This window comes from Pseudorca crassidens, chromosome 12 (assembly GCF_039906515.1).
Source record: "Pseudorca crassidens isolate mPseCra1 chromosome 12, mPseCra1.hap1, whole genome shotgun sequence".
Classification (NCBI taxonomy): Eukaryota; Metazoa; Chordata; class Mammalia; order Artiodactyla; family Delphinidae; genus Pseudorca; species Pseudorca crassidens.
This window is the reverse complement of record NC_090307.1, coordinates 45,383,454-45,399,906: the sequence shown is the minus strand read 5'-3', so window position 1 is coordinate 45,399,906 and position 16,453 is coordinate 45,383,454. Positions and strand designations below refer to the sequence as shown.

Here is a 16,453-nt window from a genome sequence, read left to right as displayed (position 1 = left end):
CTACTGCACCCACTAAGGCTACTCTCATCTCCTTTACCTACCAGGTGTCCCCTCCAGGTTTCACTCAAGAAATTGTTTCACCTTCCCACACTGTTGGTGGGAATGTAAACAACCATTATGGAGGACAGTATGGAGGTTCCTTAAAAAACTAAACATAGAGCTATCATATGATCCAGCAATCCCACTCCTGGGCATGTATCCAGAGAAAAGATACTTAGGCACCCCAATGTTTATTGCAGTACTATTTACAACAGCCAAGACATGGAAACAATCTTATTGCCCATTGATAGAGGAATGGATAAAGAAGATGTGGTATTTATATACAATGGAATACTACTCAGCCATAAAAAAGAATGAAATAATGCCATTTGCAGCAACATGGATGGACCTAGAGATTATCATACTAAGTGAAATAAGTCAGACAGAGAAAGACAACTATCATATGATATCACTTATATGTGAAATCTAAACAAAAAAAGAAAAAGATACAAATGAACTTATTTACAAAACAGAAACAGATACACAGTCTTAGAAAACAAACTTATGGTTACCAAAGGGGAAAGGTGGGGGAAAGGATAAATGAGAAGTTTGGGATTAACATTTACACACTACTATATATAAAATAGGAAATCAACAAGGACCCACTGTATAGCACAGGGAACTCTGCTCAATATTCTATAATAACATACATGGGAAAAGAATCTGAAAAATAATGGATATATGTATATTTATAACTGAATCACTTTGCTGTACACCTGAAACTAACACAACATTGTAAATCGACTATACTCCAATATAAAATAAAAATTTAAAAAAGAAGAAAAAAAAAAAAGGAAGCATTCCAGTGCTCTAAAGCCGGGAGAGAAGGCATCCCGCTTTACTTTCAAAGAAGTAAGCAATCAGCCAGACCCGCCCCCTTTACTTCACCTGCTGAGATTTCAAGGGCAACTGAAGAGGAAGGACCCAGTGAGCTCCAGGGACAGATCCCCACCTCCACTCTGTGCTGCACCTGAGGTTTTCCAGTGGGGACACACGCTCTCTCTCCCCAGTTAGAAATTAAAAGGTCGAAAAACATATCTATTGGCTGAAATCTATTTACCCAGCAGTGCAATCATTCAGCACACAAATATAAACAATGTAAATAATGCTTTTCACCCTTTGGAAGGTGGGACCAGGGTTAGAAAGGCAAGAGCAGGAAAACTGGACGCCTAAGAGACGAGAGGCTGCCACTTACCGAGAAGGAAAGTGGAAGAAGACAGTCAGTGGTGAGCTGCCTCTCAGGCTGCGCAACAAAGCCTAGGTGCCAAGCTCTTCTGTGTTGTGTGGGAGGGAATAACTTGGTTGTACCACTGGCTACACGGCACATTCACTCTAATGCCAATTCAGCATGAATTGGCAAGACGTGCAACGATGCCTCCTGCTTTGGGAAGTGGGACCTGAGTGGCCTGGGATCCGTTTGGAACAGCACAGGCCCCAATCAAAAGTTTATGGTTGTGTAGATTACAACATATCACATGACATGGTTTAGGATATTATTTTTTCTATTAAAGTATAATTCTTAAAATAGCAAATATTCAATACATATGAATTACCTGCATTTAAATTTTACTTGAAATGTAAGAAAAAAATGTAAGGCATATCATCTCTAGCCAAAGAGCTGTTTTCTCCATAAATCAACAGGTTTCAGTGACTACTTCACTCAGTTTGGGGCCTACCTGTATTTCTTGGTATCTAAAGCCTAATTCTGCATACTCTGGCTCTTGTCAGTATTTTACCCTCAGGGTTCCCAGTGTGCACTGCCCAAAGACCTGACGACGTTGTCAGAGAAACCCCTGAATTTCCTCTAGAAATATCCCTTCAGGTGAATTCTCTTCTGAAGTCAGAAAACGATTTTTACGATAAGATGGCACATCCCTTCCCCCACCCTCTGGGCGGCTGACCGAGGGCAGCTCAGAGGCTGAAAGGTTCCATGAGTCATCTTGCCCCCAGTCACACACAGCCGCCTTTGAAGCCACCACTAGAAACTGCCCACGTCCAATGCTTTCCTTTGGCTTCTCAACTTCTGCAATTGTATAACGTCTACCTACACAAACAACTTCTTACTCAATTATTCTTGAAGTGACCAAATCCTAGTATTCTAAACAGAGTGGTTTTTTTAGTCACACATCTCCAATATCAAGGGCAATGCCTCGACACAGGATGGGTGAATGAATAAATGGATGGATGGATGAACGAATGGGTGCATGAACAGATGAGCAGGAATGACAGAGCTGGCCATGTCAATCCCGTCTCACCTCCCTCTGCTTCCTTCCTCCCTGCATTTCCAAACCTTGGCTCCATCAGGTGCTAAAATATGCCTTTAAGACATTTGTACAAAAGATGTCCCACAGGGGCTTCCCTGGTGGCGCAGTGGTTGAGAGTCCGTCCACCTGCCGATGCAGGGGACACGGGTTCGTGCCCCGGTCCGGGAGGATCCCGCATGCCGCTGAGCGGCTGGGCCCGTGAGCCACGGCCACTGAGCCTGCGCATCCGGAGCCTGTGCTCCGCAATGGGAGAGGCCACAACAGTGAGAGGCCCGCGTACCGCAAAAAAAAAAAAAAAAAAAAAAATTAATGATGTGGTTTGTCACGAAAATATGGTATATCACACACCACTCTGGCCTTTTCCAATGTGTTTTCTCAAACCATTCAGTTGCCAAGAAGCTTCCATACACTGCATCTCAATGTCTTTTCTAGAATAGCACCTCCACTCCTCATCTTAAGTGAAACACTATTCTTCCTTTCAAACTGTGCTCAGTGCTTACTTCCTGAGGTCCACAATCTTGGGGGTAAGGCATATAAGAAGGTACTCTGCAGATTATACCTACACCTCACAAAAATTAATTACTTCCTTCTTTCATAAATTTACCTCCTTTGAAGTTTACGACTTTCAGCCGAACCACCTTCCAATATGCAGCCACATTCACTGAGAGGTGCCCTCCTCTCCCTGGACATCCTGCATGTAACACCCAGCTCCACATTCACACCCTGGGCACCACTGTCACCTAGAATGACTGGCAGTGTCAGAGTTGAAAGCCAGTCAGTTCTGGCTTCAGCTTCTCTCTGCTGTCTCCACATTTTTCCTGTCTCTATGGTCTCCTAATAAAGCAGCTGATTAATTTTGGTGGAGTGGCTAAGAATCACCAGGCCTGCCTGTTGAGAATGGAAGTCCCGGGCCCATTCTCAAAGCCCCTGTGTCAGTAGACATGCGTGGGTCATGTTTGTGGACACCCAGCTTTACCTGAACACATTTCAGGGGCCTGAACTGCCCGCCACTGAGTCCTGCCTCCCAGAGGAAGAAGCTACCTCTCCACTCTCCCAACCTCTCCAGCAAAGAGAAGCAGTCAAGTGACAAGACGCACCCGAAGGTGACTCTGAAACAGAAGTGAACATGAGGACGTGGGCACTCTGCAAAACTGTCTTTCAGTAAAAGTGCTGGCAGAAGCTTCTGGCATTAAGGACCCCAGGAGTGGCACCTCTGGGCACGTCTGATCGGAGCTGTGATCTCTGCCAAGTGGCAACAGGAGATGCTGCCCAGAGTGGTCTGGGCCTTGCTCTGGTGGCTCAGCCTCTGAACTGACCTCTGTGGCCACCCACGTTTTTTTTTTGTTTTTTTTTTTAACATCTTTATTGGGGTATAATTGCTTTACAATGGTGTGTTAGTTTCTGCTTTATAACAAAGTGAATCAGTTATACATATACATATGTTCCCATATCTCTTCCCTCTTGCGTCTCCCTCCCTCCCACCCTCCCTATCCCACCCCTCCAGGCTGTCACAAAGCACCGAGCCAATATCCCTGTGCCATGCGGCTGCTTCCCACTAGCTATCTACCTTACTACGTTTGTTAGTGTGTATATGTCCATGACTCTCTCTCGCCCTGTCACAGCTCACCCTTCCCCCTCCCCATAACCTCAAGTCCGTTCTCTAGGTCTGCGTCTTTATTCCTGCCTTACCCCTAGGTTCTTCATGACATTTTTTTTTTCTTAAATTCCATATATATGTCACCCAGGTTTTTTTTAACCAGCATCCCCATGGCTTCTGGTGTAGATCATCTCTGGACCACACGTAGAGAAACCCAGCTCCACGAGTTTCACCCAATCACAGCAATGGACTGAATGTTTGTTCTCCCCACCCCCCAAATTCATATTTTTAAATCCTAACCCCAAATGTGATGGTTTTAGGAGGTGGGCCCTTTGGGGACTGATTACATCATGAGGATGAAGCCCTCATGAATGGCATTAGTGCCATTATAAAACAGACCCCAGAGAGATCCCTCACCCCTTCCACCATGTGAGGATACAGCAAGAAGACAGCCATCTATGAAGCAGGAATCAGGCCCTCACCAAATACCGAATCTGCTGACACCTTAACCTTAGACGTCCATCCACCAGAACTGTGAGAAATAAATATTTGCTGTTTAAGCCATCCAGTCTATGGTATTTTTGCTATAGCAGCCCAATCAGACTAAGACACACCCATATACTCACAAACACTGTTATTTTCCCTCCCTTCCTGACCTGCCACACCTGATCAACAATTTTCCATGCTCAAATTCTGCACCCAAGAAATACCACTGAAGAAAATCACGTAAGCACATAATCCCACCACTGAGGTGACAGTACCTAATTTACTGCCTTAAACATAGTAAGCTTTCAGCAGAAACAAGCGTTATATTCTTTGTACATTTTGACCCCCACGGGGTAGGGAGGGCTCTCTTGGCTAACCGGTTAGTGAGCACCTTTTCCTTTATGATTGCTTGACTCCACTTTGCATGACCTACAACGTTCAAAATATCTACTCCTCCTTTACAAGCTGCTCCATCCTTCTTGGCCGCCCCCTCACACATATCCTTCACACGTATCCCCCTCATCCTTCTTGGCCTCCCCTACTTTATTAGGAACACAGAAGCAACAGGCCTGAACCCCCTTTACTTTCCCCCCCTCATCTCCAAATGAACGTCACTCCCGCCTCAGGGCAGGAGGTGTCCCCCTACTACTTTCCAAGGCCAGTTCTTCAACCCGAGCACATTCTGTGTCCTGTCACTTTCTCCAAGATCCAGGCTCCCTGGATGCTTCCCTTCTCCTCCCTTCACTCCCCATCTGTCCAGAGTCTTCCCCTCCACTCCCGCAGCGCTTAAGGTTCACTTAAGTCCATCTCTTCCTAAAACGTTGTCCCCTTGACCCCACCTCCTCCACAGATTCCTTCCCCCCAGTCTCCTTCCCTTTCCCACCAAATTTCTTTGTTTTATTCATTTATTATTATTATTTGGCCATGCCATGCAGCTTGCAGGGATCTTAGTTCCCCGACCAGGGATGGAACCTGGGCCCCCTGCAGTGGAAGGCGGAGTCCTAACCACTGGACAACCAGGGAAGTCCCAAACGTCCTTGTTTTAAACCAACTAGTTTTTACAGACTTCTGAGTCACTTCTCAGGACAGTGTATCTTGCTTCTCACGCTGCCGCCCCACTGGAATTGTGCCGACTGTGATTCCGTGAGTGTTCTTCGTGCCCAATTCAATGGCCTTTCACAGTCCCTCGTTCTACCTGCTCTGAGGTATGTGACAAGGTGGAGCCCTCTCCTTGCTGTCCTCTGGAACACCGTCCCCTGACTCCCCTGTGTCCCTGGCTGCCTTCCCTTCTTTGCTGACCTCCCCTTGCCCCTCAGACATGGATGTTCTCCAGGGGTCCACTCGTAGGACCTCCCCTCCTCTCATCTCCAGCCCAGATCCCTCTGAAGAAATTCAGACCCCAAAAGAACTCTCCTGAGCTTTAAACAGAACAGGCCCAACACGGAACTCATGCACTTCCCCGTTCTCCAAATGTGAGGTTTATCCCGCATTATATGTTTCAGTTAACGGCCACCGAGACAGAAACCTGGAAAGCAGCCCTGATCCCTCAGCTGGTCACCACGTCTCTTCTCTTCGGCGCCACAGCCCCGGCACGTGCCCGTTGTTCCTCTGGGGCCCTTGCAGGAAGCTCCTCACGGCCCCTCCAGATCCCGGCACTTCCCCATGCTCATCCATTTTCAACTTCTCATCAGGATCATCTTTCCAAGCTACCATCCTAGTCACACCATGTACCTACCTAAAGCAGATGAAGGTTACATTCCCTAAAGCAGTGTTTTCTGGGGTTTCCCTGGTGGCGCAGCGGTTAAGAATCTGCCTGCCAGTGCAGGGGACATGGGTTCGAGCCCTGGTCCAGGAAGATCCCACATGCCGCGGAGCAACTAAGCCCGTGTGCCACAACTACTGAGCCTGCACTCTAGAGCCCACGAGCCACAACTACTGAGCCCATGTGCCACAACTACTGAAGCTCGCGTACCTAGAGCCCGTGCTCTACAACAAAAGAAGCCACCGCAATGAGAAGCACGAGCACCGCAACGAAGAGTAGCCCCCGCTCGCAACTAGAGAAAGCCCGTGCGCAGCAACGAAGACCCAATGCAGCCCAAAATAAATTAATTTTTTTTAAAAAAGCAGTGTTTTCTGTTTTTACCCTATTTTGTCCCTAGACCCTTGGAAAACCATGTGCCCTTATCTTAGAGAGATACACACCAGGCTGTAAATCAACCCTCTGCACACACTCTCAGGGGCTCCGTTCCCTCTGATGCCCACCTCACAGATGCCGACAGCTTCATGGAACCCAGGCAGCCCTCGGATTGGTGAGTCCTTTACACAGGGCCCTTCACCTCCCTATGCAGCACACATCCCACTACACACCCACCCCAGTCCCAGCGGACCACTCCCCATTCTCAGAACACAGGGCCTCCTGTGCTCGGACACTGCCCCCTCAGCTACCTGCTGAACCATCCTGCAAGATCCACTTCCAATGTTCCCTCTCTCTGAAGTCTCTCTTTCCTTCCAGAAGGAAACTGCTGTCTCCCTTTCATCACATAACAACCCTTCCTCCGAATGTGTAACCCGCTCCAGCCGGCAGGCACATACTCAGCTGTGTTTCTCCCCGCCTGCCCCTGCGAACAACACAGGGGCGGCTGCAGGCGGGTCACGACTGCTCCGTTCCTCTGCAGTGGCCCCCATCACTCTTTTCTACAATAAACGTGGGCATGATGGTTTGTTACATTAAGCATTACCTGAGCTTCTCTGAAGTTTATAAATTCATCTCAAAAAGTCCTTGTAGCTTCTGTTATGCTCCTAAGGCTAGCAACTATAGAAACTATCAGGGTTAAACCACAAAGGCAACTACTCCAAAAATGCTAAGGACAAAATATATAAAAGTCATTCCAAATGCACTCTATTTGAATAGGAATTAAAAGATAGGAAATCTACACGTAAGTCCATCTTCATTTTAATGCAAAGTGCACAACTGACATTTTCCATCTCTGTCCTCATCCAGAAAATCAAAACATCCATGCTAAGCACTTATTATTTTTCAGCTCTAGATAAAGTGAATTGTTAGCACGGAGAGTGTCACATAAATAAAATAAAACTGAAAGTGGATTCACCCTCTGGAGAACCTATAAATACTAACAATAACAAAGAAGTATTCACTCATATTGTACAAATAACATTTAAAATAGATTTTACACTGTAATTGATTGTGAAATAATGCTGAAATCCATGAAATCAACTTTATGTGAATTCCAACTGGAGAAGTTCAAACTTCATCTTTATGGTAATCCAGTGCCAACAAAAATCAAAAACAAGTTACAGCTAGATAATCAAACAACAACTTTAAGCCTTAACTTCCCTTCTGGTGATTACAGGAATTCAGTATCATACATACTTGAATGGTTTTCATCTAAGTAGATCACCTTCTTACACAGACTCTCCTTGACTATTATTTGGGGAGGTATGGTATTCAATTATTTTGTGTGATATGACAATAAGATTTTTATACATAGGTATTTTATTATGCTGTTCTCTTTCATCAATGGGAAACAATTCTGTTAATTAAAAACAAATTAAGGATGCGTAGCTAAGTAAAAAATGCCTTAATTCCACACATTTCTCCTAGGTTTCTCACTCCCTTGATCATCGTAAAATCTGGCTCCATCATTCAAAGAAATGAGGAAAAGGAAAGGGAACAGCAAATTAACGTCTACCAAGCTTCAAGCACTGTGCTTCTCTTTATCCTCACAACACTGTGAAGTGGGCATATAATCCCAGATTTTACAGATAGGCAAACTGAGGCTCTACTTTGCAGTGGTCACAGGACTAGTGAGGGGGTTCTCCAGGATGGCTCGTGTCAGGCCCCTTCCTAAGGAGTTATCTGTATGAGGGCATATTTTCTACTAAACCATCATCCCATCAGGCTGGCCACAGCTAATTGGACAAGGAATTGGTGCTGGACCCAAAGCCAGCAGAGCCATGAGGAGGCCTTCTGTGAAAAGGTAGCTGGCCAAACGGGTGTGATCCTCTCTTGCAGAAGAATGCAAGACTGATGGGAGCAGAGGGGAGGAGCGGGTCACCAAGACAGTCAGCGAAAGGCAGTGAGAACAGCCGCGACACAATCTTTCAAGCACGTGACAGGAGCATTTATGAGTTACGGGGCCAGGGGAGAGGAGGGCAAGGCCTGGCAGGCAGACGCTCTGAAACAGACTTCAATTAGTACCCAGAAAGCACTAATTAAGAAAATGGCAACTAAACCAAGAACAGAAAGATTTCCTAAAACTATAAATACTTGAATATGCAAATTATGAAAATGAAATTACTGTAATCAATATTTCAACAGAACATTACACCCAGTGGTCTCAGTACTACACAGACAAAAACATTCATTTTTAGAAAGCCAAGGCTGCAGTGACAAAGTAACGACAAATACATAGCCACAAAAACCATAGCTTCATTCTCTATTACAGGACAGCAAGGAGATAACAATATGAGAATCAGCTGAGAATTTTTTCTTAAATACTCAGGCCCTGCAGCTAATTAATAAAATGAGAAACTTAGGGGTTGGGTCCCAGAATTATGAAAGCTATGGTGCAGCCAGGATCAATTCTAGATCAGTGGGTCTGTGGCCCAAGGATCACCAACATCAGCATGACCTGGGAACCTGTCAGAAATGAAAATTCTCAGACCCCACTCCACATCTACTGACTCGGAAGCTCTGAAGGTGGGCCCCGCAATGTGTGTTTTATAGGGCTGTCCAGTGATTCCGATGTACCCTAGAGCGTGAGAACCATGGCCTTAGATGATAATAAAAGGTGAATCATACTTTTTATTACAGATATCTCTATCAACAACATACTGAAAAAAATCCTACAAACATGACAGGCAAAGACTAACTTCCTCAATAAAGAAAAGTAACATAAAGACATAAAAAACACACCTTAGATACTGAGGACATTAAGACACGTGGATAAATAAGCAATTCAAAATAACGTTTATTTGAATTTTAATTACATAAAAATCAAGATACTAACTTATATGTACAAAGTATGCTTAAAATCAGAGGAGGGAGACACAAACAATAAAAGCTGCAGAATAACAGCCGTGTGGCTTCTGACTGATTATAGAGGTTTTTTTAAATGATAATGTATTATCTTCATAATTTTGAAAAAAATGTTTAAAATACAGTTATCTTGATCCCTACCTGATATTATACACGAAAATTCAAAACAAAATTGTAAAATTATTGGAAGGAAATAAAAGAGTATTTGTACGGCTTTCGGGTAATAAGGAAAGCTTTCTTAAGACCAAAACAAGCAAAAACCTTAAATAATGTGATTGATACACTTAGAAACATAATTTTAAACGTCTATAAAATAAAAGACTCCATAAACAAAATGAAAAGACAAGCCAATTGCAACACATATAGCAGACAATAGGTCACTGCTGGAATATATATAAAGAACTCCCACCGATCAATACAAAAATCTAATTAACCAATAAGGAACCGATAAAACGGTAACTGAGTCACAGGAGAGAAAACTCAAAACTACTCACAAACACAGGAAAAGTCACTCAAACCCACCAGTAATGAAGAAAGTAAGAACTGAAACAAGATACCTTTTTTGATTTGTCATAATAGCAAAAAGTGTTTTATCCATAAGAATAGCAAAATTTTTAAAGTCCATCAATATCAAAGTGGTGCATTCACGCTTTGCCCCTGGGGATATAAACTGGTACCGCGGCTGTGGAGTGCAACCACACCAGCCTACCTAGCAATTCCACTTTTAGGCATGAACCCTCAAGCACACATGCACAGGGAAATCTGTATGATGTTGTTCCTTACAGCACTGCTTTGTGGTAGCAAAACAGTAGAAACAACCTAAATTTCCATCAGCAGAGAAAAAGGTAAATGAAATGTGGTACATGTATTCAATTATTCAAAGATACACTATAGGACAGTGAAGGGAAATAAACTGATTTCTATGTATCAGCACGGACAGTTCTCAAAAAATAATTAAGAAAGCAAGTTACAGAAAGAAATGTAATTTTAAAATCATTTATATAATTTCTTAAAACCTTTGAAACGTTCTAATTTCCTATCTATGTAAAAGATAGTGTTAAAATCATTTTAAGGATAATTTTAAGAACACACATCAAACTCACAACAGAGGTGAGATTACTTCTGGGTAAGGCATAAGCTTTTTCTTTAGCTTTTCAATCCTCCTCCCCCTCCCAAAAAATTGCTTTGCACCCCTCTCAAAAGAAAGTCAAATAACATGCTACGTGATATGAATACGAGCACCCCCAATAATGGCCTGAGGGTGGTGTGCTCAAACCATGCGATTTCATTTTATTATAATACAAGCAAATAGTTAAGTCAAAAGTAGATGAAACTTACGCATGTAAGGCAGCTTTTCCGGGCAGGGGAGGTATGGTGAATATGTGAAGTTTCCCGGAAGATACGTTGTTGCTTGAACAAGATAATCACTTGAATTATTGCCTTCAGGATAATCTTAGAGAGAGAGAGAAAAGTTACAACCCAAAAATTGTCTTTTGCTTTGCTCCTAGTATGAAATGCGTCACCGTCACTGTGTAAAGACTACAATCTGCAATCTGCAGCAGTACGTAAAAGCAATTATCTATAAAGAACTAGAGAAAAGCAAAATACAGCTGCCGTGACTACTCTCCCATTCACCCTTCACCACTGCCAGACGGGACCTCTCAGCACGATTTCCCCGGGGGAAGCTGGGACAAGTCTGGGGAGCAACAAGGCCCGATCCATGCGTACACACAGAGCAGGCCCATTTGCAACTGTAAGAGAACAGGTGTTTCCACCCTTCCCCCAGCTGAGCCACTTCGAAAGAGGGAGTGACAAAGTGAGAGAGTGGCATGGACATATATACACTACCAAACGTAAAATAGATAGCTAGTGGGAAGCAGCCGCAGAGCACAGGGAGATCAGCTCGGTGCTTTGTGACCACCTAGAGGGGTGGGATAGGGAGGATGGGAGGGAGGGAGACGCAAGAGGGAAGAGATATAGGAACATATGTATATGTATAACTGATTCACTTTGTTATAAAGCAGAAACTAACACACCATTGTAAAGCAATTATACTCCAATTACTCCAATAAAGGTGTTAAAAAAAAAAAGAGGGAGTGAAAGTACACCAGGGGATCCTCTTCAGTATCAAACAGCCCAGGGTGTTCTGGACAGCCACACAGCCACAGCACACTGCTTCCACATCCACAGAGCAGAGGGTGGGAGTAATGTTTTCTCATCGCCTCACACTTGAGAAACTGCGATTTACCCACTCAACTGACTTTTGTAATACAGCCCATTTAAAGTCCTTAAATTAGTCATTCCCAACCCGTGGGCTGCAGTTTCTAGAGAGCCCTGGAGCTGTTATTACATTAGGTCCATTATCTTTAGAGTCAGCAAATTATGGAACACCGAGGGTACGGTTTAGAGCACCAAAGTCAAGTGCTGAGTTCAAATCCTGCCCCAACACGCACTAGCTTTGTGGTACAAAGCAAGAGAACAGAGTTTCTCATCTGCACCTACCTCATGCTGTCGTTTTCAGATTTCAGAAAGATAAGTGTACAAAGTGCTCAGAACAATCCCTAGCCCATATGCATATTCAGGAACTTCAGCTAGGAGTGACTGCTTTAGAAATGAGCCCCTGACTCAACCTGGAACAGTCAGAGCCTTGGGAATTTTAAACTTGGAACCAAGGAGCTCCCATTTCAGTCCCTTTCTGGAACAAAGTTCTGAGATGCAAATCTGGGAACCATGACCTGCCAGCTTCCTGCTATGTAAGAGGAAGTTGGTCTGAGAGAATGAGACCAACATGTGGTGAGTAAGAGATGAGAAATGGAAACCGCTGATTAAACTACCGTCTGTCTTCTGGATCACAAACCCTGTACCCACAGGAAATGAAGTTCTAGCAGACACTTTAGGAAAATGTGAAGACTTTCAGTCTTCAGTAATCTGCTCTGATAACAGAGGTATTCCTATCAGAACTGGCCTGCATGCAGAGTGAGAAAGGGGGAGAACGGGCATATGACTTAGAAGAGAGGCCTGTCAGCCAGAGACCAGCAAGCAAAAGGCTGAAGGTCAAAATCACAGCCTTACTGGACTGTAAAAGCTAAACCCTCTCACCGCAGAATCCTGGAAATTGAATATGAAGCATGTGAGAAGAGTCAAAGAAAACCAAACACCTCCCGTCCATGGCTTGGCCTAACATAAATATTCACTCATCATCAGAATACAGTAGATGACAGGAATTCCCTAGCAGTCCAGTGGTTAGGTCTCCACACTTTCACTGCCAAGGGCCTGGGTTCAGTCCCTGGTCGGGGAACTAAGATCCTGTGAGCCACGTGGTGTGACAAATAAATAAATAAATAATAAAGTAAACTGAAGAAATTCTTTAAAAAAAATATATACCGTAGATGGGGATGCAGCCTGGGAGCCAGGATGGCACTTTGGAGCAAAGAGACACACCCCACCTTCAGGCCCACCTTCTGGAAGGGGCCTTGCAGAGCGGAACCCCTTATGAATAAGTGGAAACACCTTACGAACTTGGAAAGGCATCAGTAAGGAGGCTTTAAGGTAAGTGTGTTACCAGAAAACCCCAACATGATAAATATGGACCAATGATGGTACAATGGCTAAGGCCTATTCCACCAGGAAGTCAGAAAGCCCCAGTAACAGAATCCTCCCCAATGCCTTTCTCCAGAGGAGCCCTGGAAAGCATTTGATAAGGAAAATCCTCTAAGACAAAGGAGGGGGAGGGATTCAGTGGACATTAGCTGTTTTGTACGCCAAGACACACAGGGACGGACTAACACCACGGAAACCCCTCTAGGAGCCCATACTCTGTATCTCACCCATAGATATCTGAAAGATTTAAAGATACTAAACATAAAATAAGTGTAAGGAAGTCCAATAAAGTTCTGATTCTTTTTTTTTAAATCCCTTTAAAAATATATATCTAGATATATATCAAATTTCAAGTTATAGTAAAAAAAACTAAAAGTTCTGCTTTTATGGGGACTCCCACTATGTTAGCCAAACATCTACTCTACACAATGCATTTGTAGGAGCTGAAAACAGAAGATAGATAAGCTTGTCCCTGGGAGTGCACTGCCTTTATGTGTTCCAAAGGCAGTGTGTGTGCTCATTTTCATATAATGCTGAAGAAGATAAACATTAACACTCACGCATTCCTAATTTCTTAATGTCACGTAGTTAAATTTAAATAAGGGTATTTTCTTACTGTAAATAATTTATTAATTCTTGTCATTAAAGCTTGGGCCCCTTTTCTTAGCCACACATAATTTATAGACTCTATTAATCCACACCTAACTCACAGAGATTTTAAGCTCTCCAGACATCTCTGCAACACAAACTGTTAACAGCAGCTCCCTTTGGGGAGTCTCATGGCAACAGGAGGGCTAGAGGACTGTTTCACTTTTTATTCTCATGCCAAAATGATTGAATTTTTTTTTACAAAAGAACTCATGGATCACTTTCATCAGTTTTCAAAGAACTAATGTTAAAAAAAAAAACAAACTTAAAGACATGCAGTATCAGTATATTCATGTCCTTTAAATAGGAAGTTTTGGAGCTAAACATGTTATTCTTGGCTACATCATTACAAATGATCATAAGGATCTCAACTTATTGCCAGACTAATAAAAGCATCTGTATCCCTTAAGTACTGTGTCCAGTTGTAGTTACGTCATCCCAAAGTATTTTGTATATAAGGCTATCCACCCCCTTGCCATTAGTCTATAAACTTCTTTTAACTGAAATCAAATTGCCTTTGATTTCTAGCATCTAATAAAGGACCTACAACATAGTAGAAACTTACTGCAAATAAACACTTCACAACTGATAATACAGCCAACAATGATTTAAACTTTTGGAGACTCTGATGTAATAAACCCACAAAATCGTTATTCCTACAAAAGTGGTGAGGCCCATGGAGTATAACCCACTGCTTTCATTTCAGGAGGGTTTTTTTGGGGGGTTTTTTGTTTTTTTTTTTTTCAGTACACAGGCCTCTCACTGTTGTGGCCTCTCCCGTTGCGGAGCACAGGCTCCGGACGCGCAGGCTCAGCGGCCATGGCTCACGGGCCCAGCCGCTCCGTGGCATGTGGGATCTTCCCGGACCGGGGCACGAACCCGTGTCCCCTGCATCAGCAGGCGGACTCTCAACCACTGCACCACCAGGGAAGCCCCCAAATCAGGAGTTTTAAAAGGTGATGCATGACAATGCACTGAAGGCTAATCCACCACAACTGCTGTAAAATGTAGACATTATTTCATCTAATGAATGGATGAAACCACAGTGAGACCTGGCCCCTGCCTTCTTCCTTCCAGAGCCACACCAAACGAAAAGGAAACACAGAATGAAAACTGCTGGACAAGTCCCCTCTTCAGCTCTCACTGGACCTTAGGAGAACAGGACCAAAGAAGACCTCTCCAGGGCTTTGGTTTCCCTGCAAAAGGCAGCTTAAAGCAGGTAACAGAAACTCAATGAGCATTCCAGTCTATTTACTGCTAGCCTGTCATGTCAGTCTGGTGATGTCTGTGGGCCTCTGACCATGCATCCACCAAATGAGGAAGTGTGCTGGGTTATTTCTAACAAACCTACCAGCTCTAACACTGCGTGACCCTTGTCATCTGTTTTGATAACTGCTCACTGAATACATTTTGTTTTCTTAATTTGACTGACTCCGTGGGCTACAAGGCAAGGCACCATTTGATTATAAAAGAACATGGTTTCTTTACAAAAATTTTACATACATCTCTTTACACTTGGTGCTTCAGAACGTTCAGGCACAGGGTTAAAAACTCCTTTTTGGAATCAAATGTACTTAGAAATATCACAATTTGCCACTAAGTGTTAAATATTATGTTTTTTGCAAACTATTTTCATTGGCATATAACACTGTGTTAGTTTAAGGTGTACAACATAATGATTTGATACATGTATATATTGTGAAATGATTACCACAAGGCTAATTAACATCCATCACTTCACACGGTTACAGTTTCTTTTCTTGTGATGAGAATTTTTAAGATCTAATCTAAGTGATAATTTTCTTTTTTATTGGCCATGCCGAGGGGCATCTGGGATCCTAGTTCCCCGACAAGGGATCGAACCCATCTGCACTGGAAGTACAGAGTCTCAACCACTGGACCGCCAGGGAAGTCTAAGTGATAAATTTTAAATGAGTCAATACATGTTCATCAACTCTCCCCTGGAGCTCAATTAGCTCTTTGTAAACCTTAGTGTCCATTATCTCCTTTTTGGCAGATTTCATCTGTACAAGTCTGTGCAGAAATAAATCACTGCATTATAAGTAGCTATTTACATTTCCATCTCTCTCAGAAACCTAGAGATCTTCATGTAGAGGGAGGATTTTTTTTTTCTTTTGGTAGGAATCCTTTATTTTTGAATAGTACTATTTGCCTTTTACAATGAATGCTAAATGCCAGATCTTCATTTTATTCTAATAGTTCTATGAAACAGCGTAGATGAAAAAGCTGGGCATAAAGAGCTTGCTGAATCTTTTAAATATACGATAGCTAGTTGGTATAAGAACAAGTGCTAGATCCAGAGTCTTCTGATCCCTAAACCAGAGAACATCAGAAGTCTGAAAGACAAGCTCTAGTCCTGGTTGACTAGTTACTAGCTGTGCAGCCGTGGGTCAATCACTTCGTCGGGGGCCTCAGTTTTCCCAGCTGTATAATAATGGGGTTGAAGTAGGTGATCTCTAATGGTCCTTCTAGCTCGAAAGCTCCAAGATTATTTTCCCTAAAAAAGGTAATGTGACAACGTGGAAGAAAGACTATGCTGTTTAAAGGCACAGTTTCAGGAGGATGTTTTTCTTCATCTTGTATCTCTAATATCTAGCTAAGGATACCTACACTAACTACTCAAGATAAATGAACACGGCAGAACCTCACAGTTGCCTATTCAAACTCCATTTTCCCTTTCTTCCTTGGTAACAGAACCCCAATTTCATTCAGGGCAGCAGGGAGCCCAGCTCAAAGACT

General features: G+C 43.3%; 1 protein-coding gene across 2 annotated transcripts in view; it reads right to left on the bottom strand.

The window, feature by feature from the left end:
• Nucleotides 1-16,453, bottom strand: part of B4GALT6 (beta-1,4-galactosyltransferase 6) — a 66,049-nt gene that overhangs the window by 28,973 nt on the left and 20,623 nt on the right. For both annotated transcript variants that reach the window (XM_067699398.1, XM_067699399.1), the window contains exon 3: nucleotides 10,784-10,897. In XM_067699398.1, the coding sequence (XP_067555499.1) occupies nucleotides 10,784-10,897 (114 nt within the window). The remainder of the gene's footprint in view (nucleotides 1-10,783; nucleotides 10,898-16,453) is intronic.